Source organism: Melozone crissalis, unplaced genomic scaffold (genome assembly GCF_028551555.1).
Source record: "Melozone crissalis strain CALT ecotype California unplaced genomic scaffold, PUWL_Pcris_2 ptg000006l_1, whole genome shotgun sequence".
NCBI lineage: Eukaryota > Metazoa > Chordata > Aves > Passeriformes > Passerellidae > Melozone > Melozone crissalis.
Genome location: NW_026535784.1, coordinates 38,817,895 through 38,836,363, shown reverse-complemented (window position 1 = coordinate 38,836,363; position 18,469 = coordinate 38,817,895). Strand labels below are relative to the sequence as shown.

Below are 18,469 nucleotides of genomic sequence, written 5' to 3'. Positions count from 1 at the left end.
GAGAAATGATAAAAAGGGAGAAGCTCGGCTTATATATTTCCCAGGGAAAGCTTCTCTTCATTACATAATTCTTTCCTTTTTTTGCTTCTTGGCTGGGAAACACCTGTCAGGAAATGACAGATGGTGGGAAATAATAAAAGGAAAGAAATGTCCTCATTTTAAAAGGAGATCTTGCATTTTCTATCCCTGGTTTTAAGTGCTGTGGGGAATGTTACTGAATTATGCAATTCCTTGGTGTCTTTCTGGGTGCACAATGTTAAAAGCAAAATAATTGCTTCAGTTGCTGAATTTTAGACTGCTCTTTTTTTTTTTTTTTCAAAAAAAGAAGAGGAAAAAATAAATTGCATGTTTGAAAACTATTTCTAGAACACAACTTTCTCACAAAACCTTTGGAGGCCATCAGCACTGGGTTGAATGATGACAGTTTTCAAAATTAAGGTGGGCCTAGTGGAGCAGGTGCTGAAACCTTGTTCTTTTACTAAAAAATGGGTGAAACCAGTTCCACAGGGCAGCATGAGTGTCAGGGAAGGAGTAAGGGTGGGAGAAGGAACAAGCCTGTCTTCCCTCCACAAAGCATCCAAGCCTGAGGCTCAGTGGTGGCAGGAAGAATAACAGGAGCAGTAGGTTATCCTCTCTGGAGAAATGGGTAGTGTTTGGTGAAGTGGAGCTGGAGGTGCCTCTCACCTTAGTGTGTGCAAGTACCTATACACAGAGGCAATGTACGTCAGAGGCAGCAGCCAAAATTATGTTCTCCCTCTTTTGCAGATGTTATCTTGCCAATTGTCATCACCCTGATAGTCATTACCCTCTCTGTCTTCTCACTGGTGGCTTTGTACAAAATGTGCCAGAAGAAAACTCCAGGTATTTGGTTTGCTTTCTCTGCAGGAGGGGGGAAATCAATGTCCTTTTTATTATTAAAAGGTCTCTTTTGGATTACTTTAACCATCACTGTTGTGGTATTCTGATGGGAATGCTTTTTGTATTTTGTGTTTTGCCTGAAGTGGGAAACTAACACTTCATTTTCAAAATCAGTAGGAAGACCAGAGTGAGCCAAAATGATTTTTTGATAATAAATCATGCTGTAAAGCTTTTTGTTCATGCTTTTGCAGCTACAAAGAGCTAACAAACACTTCTGCTAACACAATCAAACAGATAGAAATGGACAGTGAAAACTAAATTTGAAGATATTCAACAAAATCACTTTATTTATTTTATCTTTCTTCTAGATGCAGGCAAAGAAATATCAGTGGGCTTTTAAAGGATATATCTGATAGATACATACACACAGGCACATGATGTATGAGTAACATTTTCCATTTACAGTAAAATGTGCATGGAGCAAAATCCCTGAGAAAACAGTATTTTCAGAAAAAGTCATTTTGACAGAGCAGCTAAAGTCAGTATCTGTTTCTCTGCTGTCCATTAAATACTTAAGATAATGGGTTATAATTCCATCATAGTCCATTTGCCAAATGTTTCAGGGTCGCCCAAGTAGGCCACAGGTATGTGTAAATTTCCATTAAGTGAAAACCCAGATCTGAACCCTACTCTGGTTTTTCTGTCCCTGTGAGCTGGCATGAGTTAGGAGACCTGTGCAGAACTGTGAAATCACCTGGCCTTGGAAATACAAAATCACAACAGGGTGTTGAAGCTGTAAACCAAGACAAACAGTGTGTCACAACCAATTTAGCCAATGACATGGAAAAACAGACCCCAGATAAACAGAGGAAGGTGTGATCCTTACTAAGGAAATGATGGAATATTCAGAGTCAGGAGATAAAGACGTGAGATGAAGAACATTTCCTTACCAGCCTCCCCTATGCACAAATGTCATCATTCTATTAGCAAACTCATTTGGATGATGGAATAGATAGATAGAATCTGTAATGCTTCCTGCAGGATTTGCCCAGGTCTGTCCAGAGCACTTCCCCTGTGCTTGGTGCCATGGAGTTGGCTCCATGTCTCTCATGTAACCCCCTGGCCCCTTCCATCTGCCCACACTTGCACATAAGCATAAAATACATTTAGCATATGATTCATTTTGGAGACAAACCTGTTCCTCATTGATGGGGATGACAAACTGTTCCCAGACATCATGCCAGGCTGTGCCCCCAGGGGGTACAGCCTCAGGAACACCTTGTTCCCTCAGTCCCCTTACCCTGCATCCTTTAGCTCAGTTGTTGTGTACTTGAGAACCATGGCATGCTCATATCCTCTGTGCCAGCTACCCAGGGATTTGGGAGCTGCAGGGGAAAATGTACTCCTGTTGTGCTCTTGGACAAGTCAAATGTCATTCTCCCTGGTTTCCAGAAGTGTTGGTACAAGCAACATCAGTTCACTTCCACAGATGACCAGAAAAATAACAATTACTATTCAAGCTGGTTGATTGTGTTTATGAACTTAATGCAATACTGCAAAATTACAGCTGAGCCTTCTGCTAGCAACTGCAATAGTCATGTCTAAATGCTTGAGGTTTGAGTTCCAGCAATCAAAATGATATTAACTTTTTTTCTTCTTCCAGAGAGACAAGAGAATGGCGCTGAACAGTAGGTTGAATCCTTTTCATTGCTTTGAGATCTGTCACAGGACACTTGTAAATGTAGCAGATTTTGCATAGAATCTTGTTTGATCTTCGTCTGTTTAAATATCATAATCAGTTGCCACCCCAAAGAGAAATATCCTGAAAGTGCTGCACTTGCAGTTATTGTAGACCTGTATGCATGATAAGCAGCTGTTTCAGCATGGATAGAAATGTGATGGCTCTTAACTGTTTTCCAATTGATCCTTTTGAAGGGGATAAACAGCTTCTGCTGTGCCACAGGACTCACTTTCCCAGTCTTTTTTCTTTTTTTTTTTTTCTTTTTCCCCCCATTGATCCCTCGCCTCTACCCCCACATCTTTTCCCACCCCACTTCTTTTGTTCATGTTTTCTCTCTTTTAACATGTTTCCTTTTTATTCTGGATTATTTATATATATATTTCACTGTTCCCCATTATATCATGTTCTTCTGTCCCATCTTGTTTCCACTAGATCATTTGCATAGTTGAAATAGTAGTGGCTTAAGGAGTGTAAGGAGAGGGAAACTGAGAAAGATCCATTAGAAGATACAAACTAAAGGCCATTGAGCCTGGCAGTGGCTGCTTGCATGACCAAAAGCAATGTTTAGGCTGCTGGTTTACTTGGTAGCCCTGACTCCCTGGACATCTGAAGTGGTCCTTCTTTGCAATTCAACATGGCTAAAAGGTTTGCATTGACAGAAACAAAATATTCCTCCTTTTCCCTTCTCTTCTGTGAAGTCCTAGATTAAACCTGGAGTAATTAAACCTAATTTATTACATATTTTAAGAGAAAGGTATTTTCAGAGATGTTGGCATATGGTATTTTCTGCTACCTGACCCCATGCAAAGCCCATTTAAGCCACTTAAGACTGGAGTAGATGCTATCTCCTCCAGGACCAAAATCTTAGAGTTTTGTTTGGACATGACCAACATAAGCTGACTGCTTAAATGTTTTCTGACTTCGACAGGGCCCAGTCAGATAAAGAAGGAGTCAAACTTCTTTCTGTGAAGACAACTTCTTCTGAGACTGGTGAGTGTTTCATTTGTATGTCTGTTTCCCTGTCTGAGTTCAGAGAAAAACAGTTTTTGGGATGTCATTTCCAATAGCAAACCCATCTTCAGCTCCTGTCAGGTAAAAGTCACTGCAAACAATTCTTCTACAGAGCAAATCCCCAGACTGTGATCCTGTAGAGCTGCTGTTCAACTGTACTGTGTGTGCTGTCAGTATTTGGGAGTGAGAAGTATGACTGGTTTAGGAAAATATTTTATTTAAATCATTGATGGTAAGTGATCTAGCTAGGGATCTTCAGGAATAACAGTGATCATGGCATTTATCAGCTAGATCTGTTTGTACAAGGAAGTTTGAAGACTGGTAATATCAGAATCACAGCATGTTCTGAGTTGGAAGGGACCCTCAGGTGAACTTAAGTGAATGGCCCATGTGAAGATCAAACCCACAACCCTGGTGTTATTATTACCATGCTCCAAGCAACTGAGCTAATATCCCAGGGATCAAAAGGTTTGGGAGCCAGTGCTGTATGTAATCAGGATTCTGTTGGAGTTGGTGTCAGCAGGGTTCAGTCAGCCCCATACTCAGTCACCTTTTGCATTCAAAATACTGCTCTCCTTGCAAATCCCTCTGTCCTGTGCTTAAGGTTCTTACAAAATCTGTGTTAATAAAGCCTAAAGGAACAAAGGTTACTGATAACACACACAAAAGAAAGAAAAATCTTAAAGCAAAGCGATGGATGCAGTTATAGGTTCTGCAAAAAACGGAGTGGCGCAGAATAAGACTGAGGCAGAATTGAATTCTGACTAAAAAACCAAAACCCCTAAATCTCTCATGGTAGAGGTAGTCATGGTGAAACTTCACACCTTCACCCAATGCTCTCTCAGTCATGTAGGTCCCACCTCACCTGCAAAAGTCCTTCCAGAAAAGGTGTCTTACTTTCTAGTTTTTAAGTATAATACTCTTATTTGGTTTTTAAGCTTTTTGGCCATCTGTTTCTCCTACTGACATTTCTTAGTCTGACCAATAGCTGCTATCTCCTTTTGTCCAAATCCTTGGGAACTCCACTGAAATACAGCCCTTCATCTGAACTATCCTCTGCTTGCTGGAGAGGCACAATTTGGTATCTCTAGCATTCTCTGTAACTCCCAGAAGCTTTTGTGCAATCCAAAACACCCACAGGGCATCTCTGGCAGCCCTTGCAGCAAACCAGAGTTGTGCAAGGGTGCAAGGTCCCCATGGCCTCTTGACACAGAGCTGGGGGCTAGAGGGGGACAGGAAGGGCCTGCTCCATCACACGACACATCAGTTCCATCCCACTACTGCTGGGTAAAGGCAAACTACACTTTGGCACTTCAGAGGCTGCACTTCAGAGCTTCATGGTTTGCGAAATTTAATTTTTTTATTATAGAGAATGTCTTTGGGAATGGACTTTATTTGGAGTATCAAGTTGTGTATATGTTTTCTTAAAGTTGCACTTTTTTGTTTGTTTGTTTGTTTGTTTTGAAAGCTGAATGAAGTTAGAAACTAATTAATGGACTATTTTTGATTGATTCTGCCCTCATGCCATTTCAAAAGCAAAGTGACTTCACTGACAGTAGCAGAATTGTTTGTGGTTTAAAGCAGAGTAAATTGGAAAAGACACAGGCTCAGTTTTGGGGGATTTTTTCCCTTTTTCCACAAGGTTGCCTGTTAATCAGCTACTGGTTCACCAGATAACTGAACATCTTCCATCCAGAGAATGCTTGATATTCTTTTTTTCTGAACTATGATGTGTGCATGTTATAATTAGAAGGTTTAAGTCATAACCACTTAGAAGACAAGATTCTTGCCCTCTTCTCATTAATACAATTCATATTTAAACTAGCTGCCATTTTCTCTTGAATTCTTACATGGTTATATGTTTAAAATTAAACATGCTTTCACAGAAATTGAAGTCCTGCTTTTGCCTAGGTTTTTAGAGTCATTTTACTTCTTAAATTAAAAACACTCTGGCAGAGGGGTCTGTTTCTTCCAGAAATATTTGTCTCTTATAAAGGAATTTAAAATATGTGAGGATGCCTCCCCATTTGAATCAGATTTACTTGCTTTATTAAAAGCTCAGGCATAAATGCAGATGCTTCTCATGGTATAGATCCAAGAACTGCCTGACTCCTGGGCCTTCTCACAACTACTGACAACAATTGTCCTGCATAAAACTCCTTTACAAGTGTTCTTCTTTATCCTTGGTCCAGTTGTTTAGAAAGTGTATTTTGTGGCTATCTCTGTAAGTACCAACAAAACTACAAAAAGTAATGAGTATAAAGGCTGAAATTAGAAAGATCTAAAGAGCAGCAGCCTTAACTTCACAGGCAGGGCTACATCACCCCTCACTATCAATAAGCAGCTCCTCCCTAAGGTCAAGCATATCTACAATGAAGTTCTGCTCTGATATGTATTCAAATTAAGCTTTATTAGAAATATACATTCTATTTTTTTTCCTTCATTTTTGCTTTTCATTCCAAACAGAAGACTTTGAGATTGTATAATTTTGTAAAATATATGCAGGACAACTAAGGACCTATGAACTGTTCAAGCAAGCAACCTAAAGACCCTGTATCAGTGTTGTGCATAGATCTTGATCAAAGGTTATGGTGAGTTTAATCTTGCCCTCTTTTATCTGTCTAAAAACCATGCTAGCTGCACATAGTTGAAAGAGATGTATGTGTCCAGAGGGCTGTTTATCCCATCTGCCTTGGACATCTCTCTTGAGCTGGAATGGGCTGACCTGTGGCAGTCCACTGACTCCTGAAAGATCCTATTTTAGGACTTCTAAAATTAAGATGTGAATATGAAATGAAAGAAAAAGGAAAGACTCCTTTTTCAGAGGCACAGCTGAATTAAATTTAATCAAGAATATTATTTCAAATACCTACAATTAATGTGAAAGAATGCAGGAAAAGAATAGTTTTCAATTAAGCCTGGACTAAAGTAATGTTTTTAATGGAGTAGTATCATCAAGAGAACTAGGTAAAATGGAGCTTTAATCTTGTCATTTTTTATAACTCTTCTTAAAAAGATGGAATTGCTAATTGTCTTGAGCTCTAAGGCACAATTGGTGTAGAATGGATGTAAAGTATAAAACCAGAGAAAACTAAACTAGACTCAGAACATTTTTCATGCATGTTTATCAGTGAACTGCAACACCTGATGCAAGATAAGTGCCTGTTCTTGCATCTTACTTGAGAATTCAGCTAGGATAAAAATAATCTCAAAGTTTCACAGTAATGTACAAATGCAGGACTTTGGGCAGCTATTTCATGTTGATGGTACAAGCAAATTTAGGGCGGCTCCCTCTAGGGAGCATAAATGGTCTTTTACAATACAGCGTTCTAGGAAACCTACCTGCAAAAATATTTATTTGTGATTCAACACAGCCCACAGAACTGCACACTTAGCTTGTCAGTGATAGTTATATTTCCTGAGAATATAAGATGAAGGGCTTTAATTGATGACTAAGAGATCAATACCATCAGCCATGAGGTTAAAGTGTTGCCTGTCTTGAAAACAGACCTAACTTTTTCTGCAAGGGTTCTTGTGTATTACGCTGAAAAACAGCAAATTATTGATCACCTTTTTAGGACTCATGAAAAATGTTGAGGGATGAAAATTGCTCAGTTACAGAAAGGTTGGTGAATAGAAATTTGGGTAAGACTACTACATACAGGTGTATGATGTGTGATAGAAGCATTGATACCTGACTTCAGAATTTTCTTGTATGGCCCTAGCCTGGAATAACTATTCTAGAGCAGGTAAAATGTGTGAAAGGCCTTTTCAGTATTTCAATATTCAATGTAAAGTCTCATAGGGATGTGCAGGTGACATAATATCTCAGACATGTTAGGTATAACCCTGGCACCTAAGCATAAGCTGATCCAATAAAGCATGATTTATAAGCAGACTGAGCTGTTTTGAGGTGAAAAGGTAGGATATGACTTACTTGGCTTGTAGAGATATTGCCTGTTCTGCACTGAATTTGCTGAAAGGGTGTTAAATGCGTCAGAGCTGAGGTACCTCAGACCTTGGTGAGGCACCTGAAATGGAAGGTGGCTGTGGAAGGATTTGTGGCACATGTCTGCATGTGGGCTTCCTGAGATACCCACTGTGGACAAAAAAAGGAAAATTCAATGTTGTTACTAAACAGAAATAGAAAAATGTATCAGGCAAGAATGGGTATTTGGGAGACACCTAACCTGTTCCTTTTGAAACCCCTTTAACTTATTGCAATCACATTGAAGAAAGAGATCAGTTAATACCTAGAGGTGCTCTCTGATGGCAGTGCAGTGCAAAGATAGCACAAACTGAGGAAGCAGGAAAACTTGCATTCTCCATGTGCTCCACATCTCTTCCAAAAGCTGCTGCTGTTCAAAGATGGCCTTACAGCTGTTACCTGCTGCTTCAGCTGAATGTGCCTCAAGACAACCCACTGCAGTGCTAGGGCTTGGACATGGAAAATCCTGTGGTGTTCTGAAACAGTGTGGTGGGATGACAGTGTCTTCATCACTGCTTTCCATAACCCTGCAAGTGCTGAGACTAATTGTTCTGCCTCACTCACCAAACCATAGATGTGGTTTTGGTACAATGGGACAAATCAGGAGCTGGTGCAGACCTTGTTTCCTGTTATGCTGAGTACGTCTAAGCATGGGCCATGGCATTTAAGTAGGTAAGAAATCTTTGGGATTTCTTAGAAGAAAGAAACCTCATTAGGGACCCAGCCCAGGGAAATTTACCCCTGTGAGGGAGCATGACTTCATGGTGAGCCATGAGGTTTCTTATCATGCATTGGGACTTTGACCTCTTTCTGATTATGTCTAGGGTCTGTATGGATGTCTCTAGGAGCAGGTGAAGAATCTGAGTCCCTAGATGAGTCCCTCTGTCAATGGAAATCCCCTTCCCTCTTCCACTTCCTTGCAGGATAAGCAGTGTAGGTCAGTGAAGAGCAGTCTGCTGTCATGCTGTGTGCTTAGGAGTGGTAAGAGCAGGTGCTCCTGCTAAAGTTATGATAGGGTTATGATATTGATTATTTCTGTTTCCTAGTCTGAGATGTAGTTTCAGGGTCTTATGTTTTTTCCCTGCACATAGAACACCTAGAAGCTGCTTTATAAAAAAGGGTCTCCTGATATAAGGGTCTCTTCAAGCCAGGTCTTATAAGTTCTTGGAGATCTATATCACACCTGAGATAGCTCAGCCAACTCAGATGGCATAAAATCAGCAGGACGGCTTCTGTGGCAGTGTTTGAAACAGAAAAGTTTTAATAAAAGGCAAAATAACAAAGCTCTTTACAGAGAAAAACTGAGCCAGGGCAAGAGGCTCTTGCTCTTGGTAAAACACCTCACAAAAGCAAATAATTCTTTTGCTGTCCTCTTTTTCTAGTAAATTGCCTAGCTGAGACTTTTTGGCTTCTGTCCAATTTGCTATCCTTAAGTTTGAGGTGAAGTCCCCAAGGTCCTATGAGGTGTTTTATTAGTAAATTGAGGAGAGAAACTTCTGGGCCTTTTTCCTTTTTAAGGAGACAAAGGATAATTTGGTCATTCCATCAACAGGGGGCACACTCCTACAGTCCCCTTGCAACAGAGAAAGGTACCAAGTACCTCCCTCCCTCTCCTTTTCTCTCTTATTTGCTGATACTCTATTTTTTTAACCTTGTGTTGTATAATAGCCTGAAGTTCTGTTTCTTCTTCACAGGAACTGTAGAATAAACTTTCTTAGCTTGTGGTTGGACTCTGTTTGTGTTTACTCACACCACAAAGTTCTGACTGCACACACTTCCAGCTGAAACTTTTGCACAAAAATGTTGTCAAAAACACAGTCGAACTGTAGTCAAAATAGCATATGTTTCCCTCTGTATTTCTAATTTGGTTTGTGAGCTGTGCATATTTTCAAGGGTTCTTTTAAGCAGTCTCTTGCATTCAGCCTGCTGAGGATCAGGTGATGTTTTCCCCTGTGGAGCATTTGCTGACTTTCCAGCCTGCAGCTTTCTGAGATGCTCCTTGTGAGGGAGCCATCTCCTGCCCTTTGCTGCCCGTTGAGCAGGAATTGCCTTCCTGTACTTCACCTGAACGTTTCCACACACCCTCTCTTGCCATGGTGGATTGTTCAGACCCTTCTGTCGTGCTGGCAGAGGTGAGGAGCAGTTTGCAGGGATATGGTGAAGTGTGTGGCAGGGGAGCTGCAGCACATCGCAGGTGCTGGACCCACTGGCCCACACCAAACCCAGCCAGTGGTTCCCACTCAATGCTGCTCTCCAGCATCTTTCTTTTATTTCAGTCTGGTAAAAATAGACATTTTGATTCCTGTGTCTGCAGAGGTAGTTTTATACTTTTATAAAAGATAGGCTTCTGCAATCAGATTTTATTAAAAGCTTGCTTTAATTCTTTGCTCCAAATCTGATTGCCACTTACAAGCAATTTCTCAGCAGCAGATATTACAGTGAAATAAGAGCACAACTAATTTATTCTTTCAGACAATGTAATCTGAGATGCTGCACAACCTATTTTTTATATGAAAGACTGTTTTTACATCCTTTTTCTTGCAGCTTTCCCAATAATGTCAGAGGGCTTTACCCAGGTCAAAGACTTTCTGTAGTCATAGTACTCAGTCTATACTCTCTTTTATGTCATGGTGTTCTGCAGTGTATGTATATTCTGAATAATATATTCAGATTCTGAATCAAATGTGGAGGGGCAAGAGGAGAGGGAAAATTGCAATGAGATTATTACAATAACCTTCTACAAAAATAAGACAAAGTAATGTTTGTTTCAGAGCTTCAAAACTGATCTTATTGCAATCTGTAATTTCAGCTGATTGTACCCATTACTTATTCACATACACTGGCGTGAGAATGCAACAGTAATGGTTGGAAATGAGTATATTTGCGAGTGAAAAATCAAAACAAATACTGCACAAGTGAAATTTTAATTAGGAAGAAAACACATTTTCACTGCAGCATTCTTTCTTTCTTGATTGTCTTTCAGCTTGGAAGAGCCCTCAGTAGCTGGGTACAAAGTCTACTTTCCATGCACTTAAAACAAATATGTTGAAGGATGAGGATTTATGAGTAAAATTATTTTTTTTCTTGTCCATCTTCCTTGTCTTTATCCTTTTGAACCATGACCATGTTTTAGAGGAGGAAGTGTGCAGGGCATATTGGATCAGACCCAGTGCCCACACTGCCAATTTCTTTGGGAGGATCAGTGTTACTGAGGCTGTGGCAGAAGTGTTCAAAGGGTGCCACATGGAGGCTGTGTGTATGAAAGATCAGTGCTGTATTGTGCAAGTTGTCAGTGCCCCACCTCCTTCAGTACTGAGGCTAAGGAACCATCAGCTGAGCTAGCTGTACCTGCTGGGACCCTGCATCTCTGTAGGCTCAAATCCAGTCAAAAAGGATTTCTTAGAGGGTGGATCACATGAGGTGAAAGGAAGTGTGACAAACAGAAAAGAAGTCCAGTAATGTGTCCTGCACCATAGTCTTCCAGCAGCATGTGGCTGGAGACATCCTTAATCAAGCTAGTTATCCTTGGTGTTTCATACTTTTCAGTGGCCTTTAATTCCACAAATTTGTCTTGTTTGCTGTGGTATCTGCAGCCTCTTGCAGCAATAAACCTGACAGTTTAACTACAGATCTGTCTGTTATATGACAGTAATAGAGACTTCATGATGCCTATGCCTTGGTTTTTGCAATCCAATTTCAGACAAAAATCAACAATCAGATGCAACACTGGAAGATCAGGAAGAGAATATAGGGTGTAATGGCAGGCTTTTCATGTCACCTAAAACTTCCATGCCAGAAACTGATTTTTTTCTGATTTTCCCTTTCATGAAAGGGAATAAAATCTTGTGATTTCAATGAGGATTGATTGGAAAGCTTCGGGCCAAATTCCTGCACTTCAGGTCATCCCATTGGCTTTCCTTGGTTTCACCTGGTATCACTTTTTTTTTTTTTGAAATTTCAATTCTTCTGTTTCTCTTCTGTGTCTATGTTTTCATTTCTTTCCTGATCTTAAGGATTTCAAAGGGAATAATTTGGGCAAGTTTTGGTCCTTTTCCCTGCATCACATTTCATCTCAGTACAATTGGTTGTAGTCACTCCATTTCAGATTTTCTGGATTTTCAATTTCATTTTTTATTGACCATATCTCCTTTCTTGAGTATTTGTTCAACTCTGTCCTCCGATTTCAAGATTTCATTCCCTTTTGGAAATTTATTGCCATAGCAGCTGTCAGATTGGATCAACTAATACCTTATGCAAGACACTGAATACTTATATCATGAGAAGCTGATGGTTCAAGTTTCTCCTGATATCTTCCATCTCCTGGTGCATAACACTAGAGTTTGTGTGTCATCCTTCCCTAAATGCATAATCCAGAATAAATAAGATCACAGTTTTTTACTGATAATGTTGTGCAGCAATTTTGCTCTTGTTGGTTTATTTTGTGGAACTATAGCCTTTCTCTTTCAATGATGGCCTCAGGTTGTGCCAAGGGAGTTTAGATTGATATTAGGGAATACTTCACAAAAAAGGTTGTTAAGCATTGGAACAGCATGCTTAGGACAGTGGTAAAGTCATCATTACTGGAAGTGTTTGAAAAATGTGTGGATGTGGCACTTGAGGACAAGGTTTAGTGGTGAACATGGAGATGTTGCTGGGTTGACAGTTGGACTTGATGATCTTAAAGGCCTTTTCCAAACTCAACAAATGTATGATCCTGTGACAGCCTTCAAGGCCTTGTAATGTATCTGTGTAGTAATTATATATCTTCTGAACAGAGAGAGACATAATTCTCCCAGAATTTTAGAAGCTGTGGGAAACTTAAAAGAAAAAATTCAAACAATTGTTATCTCTCTTTCTGTAACCATTGTTTATCAGTATAGTTCTCCAGAGTGTGTATTCATAGTTCACCAAAATTCCTAAAGACAAATCAAGTCTTAAGTCCACCATTATTTCTATAAAAACTGTAGATGTCTAATAATAAAGTGTCTTTTTATACCTTCTAATAATAAAATGTCTGTATCACATTTAAGTATTCCCAATACCCCTTCAGTGATATATCTGGACTGGTTGAGCACTTCCACCACACCCTCTATTTTCTTAGTCAGCAAAAAATTCAGTGTGAAATGATTTCTTCAATCTACTAAAATGCCATCTGTTCTAACAAAATACTAAACACAAGCATTGGTTTTTCATTTCCCTTATGGGAAGCAAGGTTCAGTCCATTTGTTTTGGTGGGTGATGGTTAGGGGACAAGTTTGGGTCTTGGAATCCCAGTCTTGGAATCTATTTGTGTCAGTTAAGGCTGTTTTGAGATCAATATAAATGTTTTCTTACTTCCAGCTAACCTGAATGTTCTTTGTTTGCCCTTTGAGTTGCAACGGGGTATTTAGCAGAATATCAAACTGATGAACCATTGAACTCCAAAATTGATCTGGGCACTTCTCTGTGCAGTCTCCAGGTGTACTGCAGCCCTGTATCTAAACCCATCCACCACCCTTTTATTCCTTGAACAGACAGCATCTGTGACCACTCCTTCTCTGGTGTATAATCATCATGTCTTCATCACTGAATTGTTGGCTGGCACTAATGATTACAGACCTACTATGCAATTATCTTCAGGCACTTTTGCAACCACGGAGTAGCCCTAAACTTCCTTTTGTTTCCCAAGGCTTGCAGGCTCTTGCCCTCTTGGAAGTGCAGCAGCAAAGCAACGTAGAACACCCCTGCCTGCATCCATCCCTCAGCAGACACTGCTATTGTAGGGGGCATTGCCCCAGGCAATAGCTGGGGGCAGTTCCCTGGTCCAGGGATAAGGGGTAGAGCACCAGGACATCGGGATAGGGCGTGTGAGTGTCTGTGTGCCGCTGTCTCAGGCTCTCAGAAGGGCGGAGTCACCCCTCTGGCCCGGCCACCACTGCTGGCAGGTGACTCAAGCACTCTGCCTTCTGCAGCCAGGGCTGCTCCCCTCTCCATGCTCTGATCCATGGTCTATTGGCACAAATGGGATGTTACCCAGGGAGCTACCTTACTCTGGAGCCTGTCCTTAGACGTGTAATTTTCCTGGGGTGCTTCCATGTAAATCTCTCTGCAGAACAACCACCTGAGAGTGGAACTGATAACAAAGTACTGATATTTATTACTACTACTGGATTTTATCTTCTGCATCATAATATATTTCTCCAACACCTTATTTTTTAAACAGTTTTGCCAATTCCTCTCTTCTGTCCCCTATTTAATCTTCTATTTCTGTATATTAAAAAAGGAAAGTAGAAACATGCAGAAGGAAAAATAAAAATAAAAAAAGAAATGAGAATTCTTGAAAATCTCACTCCTTTGCTAGAATGAAACTGTGCAATATTTGAGCTGGTTCATTTTATTTTAACTTTTCAGTACAAGATTTTTATCTAGCAAAAATGTTTCACCTACCAAAAATATGTCTTGTTAAGATATTCCAGTTTTTTCCTAACAAAAAATTGTGCTTTGCTTTGCCCTACCTGAAATTTGACATAAGAGCTTCTGAAACTCCATCTTCACAACACTTCAAAATTATTTTAAATTTTTTTTTTCCAAAATTGAACACTTGGGAAGTGAACACCATTTCAGCACACTATTGTTTAACAGTTTTCAGCAGATACTAAGTCTTTTACTCATCCCCAAAAAGCTGCACTCAATTAAAGAGCCTTTTTTTGCTGTGAAGAAAAACTGTCTGAAAACTATTGATAAGTCTTTTCCATTGTCTTCAGAAGTGCAACTATTTAATTTGGCTGCTAATTATTTAAATGCCTAATCAGTGATTTTTTTCATAATCCTAATTTGTATTACAATTTGCAACCCTAGGCCATTGATCATTTGTAGGTTTTTAATACATATTCATTTCTCCTGGAATGTAATACATCATTTCCTTGCCTCTCATGTGGGCATGAGAAATTAAATTGTCTCCTGCAGGTGAGCAGGGAGGCAGAAGGAGATATGTGGGTTTCCTGTTTCCATATGCCTGTTTCCATGTGGCTCTGGCTTCTCCAGAGAAGGAATATTGAGAACTGTGTCAAGTTCTTAAATGTTCATCCTTCTGCTTTGGAGGAACTGAGCTGATGTCAATGTTACTGGCAAAAATTAATTGTATTGTTCTATCTTCTTATTTTTATAATTCAATGTTCTAATCATAGCTATAAATTAATTAAAATCTTATTCCTCTTCAACCCCCTTGAGAACTGCCTTGGAAAATATTTTGTGGTAGCAGCCCAGCATTAATGAGCAAATCACAGGGGAAATAATCTATAAAATAGGAAGAGTGGTAAAAATCTATTTTGTGAACAGTTTTTGCTGTGAAGCAAATCTGACAAGGAGACTGGTTAGTTTGTACACTGGTCAGTGATGTGTTCCTGCTGGACTCATTTCCATATTTATCTGTCTTTCCATGTTTATCTGATGCAAATGTATTTTCTGTTTCTTAGGAGAGCACTCATCTCACGGGAAGAATAAAACCCGGCAAATCTTCACATCTCAGCAATAAAAATGTAAGTTCATTGCCTTTGTTTTCCATCCTGTAACATTAGTGTTTGTTAATCCTTTTAATACTTCTTAGTCTTAGTATTGTGCCATGTAACAAAAAAAAAAAGGGTTAAAAAATGCAAGCCAAAAATTACTTTATAATTGGCAGCAGCCTCAAGGAAAAGTGGCTTAAACAAAGCTCAGCTGGAGCACCCCATGGTGACCAGATTCACAGGCACACTGAGGGGCTGAAGAAGCTGCCAGCTCGTAGAGACAGATATTCATAGGGAAGAGCATATGACTTTAACTGTTCAGCATTTCCTGGATGTAAACCCCTGGGTGAATTTTCTTTCTGTTTGTGTGAGAAATAATAGATTTTTAAGGGCAGATACCTATTAAAAAAAAAAAAAAAATTGGTACCCAGAAGTTTTTTACTCCTTTTTTTTTTTTTTTCTGTGAAAAATCTGAATCTTTTCACTTCATCGCTTCATGCAAAAGCCAGGAGTTTTATTGAGGTGGTTTATTATGGCTTGAAATCCTAGATGGTTAAATTATAGCAAGTGCTGGATGGTAATCTTATGTGTGAGAGGACAGAGACCATCAGAGCACTCTGAAACACAGCTTTCTATGTGGGTGCTGAATTTTCCTACATGTCTAAGGGCATATATGAAGCTTTCTCAGGCACCACAATATTCACTTCCCATGGAGCTGCTTTTCCTATTTGTGGAGAACTGTGGAGAGCTGTGGTCCTTTGCTGAGTGTGGGAGAAAGACGCAGCTGTGGAAGGGCCCTGTATGACCAGGGTGGAGTGGGAGGCAGGGGACAATGATGTCCTGAGGAACTGGGTGTCACAGCACACGTGGGATGGACCCCACAGAGACTCTGGCGAAGCCCAGACTCCCCCCAGCACTGTAGAATGAAGCCCCACTAGAATGGGTCCCATCAGTCTCCATTGAGAAATACACGGTTGGCCAGAAATGTGAAGAACACCTTTGATGGTTTTGACCTATTCTCCTTTCCCCTAGGTAGAGACTGAGCTTTCCTGATGCCAATAGTAAGGACAAAATGACCTCCTTTGTTCCTTGAATTAGAGCAGCAGAATAGAGTTTTGCCTGCATTACTGAAAACCCAGAGGTGGTTCAATTTTGTGTGGACCCAGGACAAGGGCCTGGACAATAAATCCTTATTGTCTATCCCATACTGGATTTATTCTGTCTTCCATTTTAGCTTACTCTTATGTTCCTGAACAACCTTACCTGGAATAATAATCTTGAGATGCTCTTGTCATTTCAGATGTGAAGCAGCCTGTTTTATCACAATATGCAAGAACATCTCACCAAAGTTGTGTTTCAATGGGAAATGTGGAGAAGCTGAAGCTTTTTACCACCAGGCCACTTGTGTTAATGACCAGGTTTTGACTTCTAAATTTCAAGCATCTCCTTTCCCTTCTGGAATGACATGTAATTTTTTGATGGCTTAATAACTGGTATACCATGTATATTTATTATTTTCACATATAGTAAAAGCAGGGGAACAAGGTTGAAAAGAATGTAAAAAGATGAGTGAAGATGATGTAAAAATTTGGTGATGTTTGCATAGTAGCTACTAAAAATGTTTTCTGCACACGCAGGAAGGAATAAGTCAGCATACTTTGTTGAACTTATGATAGCTAGGGAAATTTTAGTTGTATATAGCAGAATACAAACAGGACCTGACCCTTGAAACAGGACTGGGCAAACAGCCACTATGAAAATTAATTCAGTGATTTGCATGAGACTCCTCACTGTAGCACATGCTTTGCTTGTCATAAATGTTTACAGGGTGGGATGCCTGGCAGAGATGCTGAAGTGTGTGCTTCTTTTCTGTGAAGGGAGGAATATACCTTGCACTGAGGCTCTTTGAAATTCTGTAAATTACTGAACATAATCCTTGCAATGTAGCAGGCAATAGCTGGTTTTCACCTGCTCCTTGGCTAATTGCATTGTGTGCTGCAAATATGACTCCCATATAGCCTGGGGCACACAGTGGGAATCAGCAAGGTAAGCAATTTCACAGATGAACCTTCTTGCCAGTGTTCTGAGTAATGCATGGGATTCCTGCGGGTTATTGAATAACTCTGGAAGTTCAAAGAGTGTTTCAAGTGCTAATTACAGACACTCTTAATTTGTACAGAGCCGGCAGTTCCAAAATATCAAGTAGTGCTTCTGCCTGCATGTACCCTACCTTTCTAGAACTATAAATGCTTGAAAGTTGTATTACTGTGAGCATCTGCTCAGTCTCAATCCACTGACTGTAACATTCCAAGCATTACGTTTTTTTAAATTGGGAAATGGAAGGAAGACAACTGGTGGTCTAAGTACAGGGCCGAGATCTGGGACAATCATCTAAGTTTTGATACCTATTGATAGAATGCTTTTGAGGAACTTTTCTCTCCAATTTCCTTCTCTGAAATATTGAAACTTGCATAACATGATGGTGAGAGATTGAGCAGATTTATTACTTCATGTCTATAGACAAATCTAAAAAGTGTTTATTTCCCTGTGCTTGGCTGTTGCTCTTACTTCTGCCTTGGTGGGTCTGATAATCTTTCTTAGTGGCACCATGAGAGACTTTTGGTGAAGCTCAATAAAAGATGGGAAACTAACAAGTGTCCATGCTGCAGCTGAACTTATGTGGTTCATTCAGGTATTCCTGGATAGCTTGTGTTCCTCGGGAGCAGAGAAGTCTTGGATGCCTACTTTGGAAAGGTCAGGCCATCTAAAATAGGCTAGTTGGCATCTGCAACTATTCTGGTTCCTGATTGATGAGGTTTCCTTCCAAAAAAAGTAGTCATTGTGGATTTTCATGTTGATTAAAAACCCAAGGTATTTTGTAGTATATTGTATCATAGTGAAAGGACAGTAGAGAAAAGCAGAGAAATATTGTGAAATATCTGTTTTTGTTTTTGTGCAAAATCTGTTCAGAAACTACCATGTTGTGTCAAGAAAAAAAATTTACTGCCTATTAAAATTTATTATCTTTATTAAGTAGCTATGCTTTTCTGTTTGCAGAAATGCAATCCATTGCACATGTCTAGCACAGCTATTGTCCATTACTCCACATTCCTGTTTCACAGAATGAGGCGGACCCTTTATGACAAGCCTGGAGAGCAGACATTAGATATTCTGGGCATGGTGGTGGCAGGGGCTCCATGAAACCTTGCAGAAGGCATTCTGGAGGTGGCAAATGGAAACTCCTCATTAAAATCAGTGATGGGGAGAGGACAGGCCTCTCTGCAAATCATGATACTGGAAAAGTGAAAAACAACAAAACAGGGAAGGTGTTTGTGCTCTTTGTGATAAGGGGCATGGCAGACATCCAAGCACTCGTCAGAAGGCTGG

The 18,469-nt window shown here is 39.9% G+C and overlaps 1 protein-coding gene across 1 annotated transcript in view; it reads left to right on the top strand.

Moving 5' to 3' along the window:
- The window catches only part of EMCN (endomucin), a 53,447-nt gene extending 35,336 nt beyond the window's left edge, over positions 1–18,111 (top strand). The window contains exons 8-12 of the mRNA XM_054295564.1: positions 766–861; positions 2,522–2,546; positions 3,528–3,589; positions 15,053–15,115; positions 16,383–18,111. Of these exons, the coding sequence (XP_054151539.1) occupies positions 766–861; positions 2,522–2,546; positions 3,528–3,589; positions 15,053–15,111 (242 nt within the window). The 3' untranslated portion in view covers positions 15,112–15,115; positions 16,383–18,111. The remainder of the gene's footprint in view (positions 1–765; positions 862–2,521; positions 2,547–3,527; positions 3,590–15,052; positions 15,116–16,382) is intronic.
- Positions 18,112–18,469: the final 358 nt, after the last annotated feature.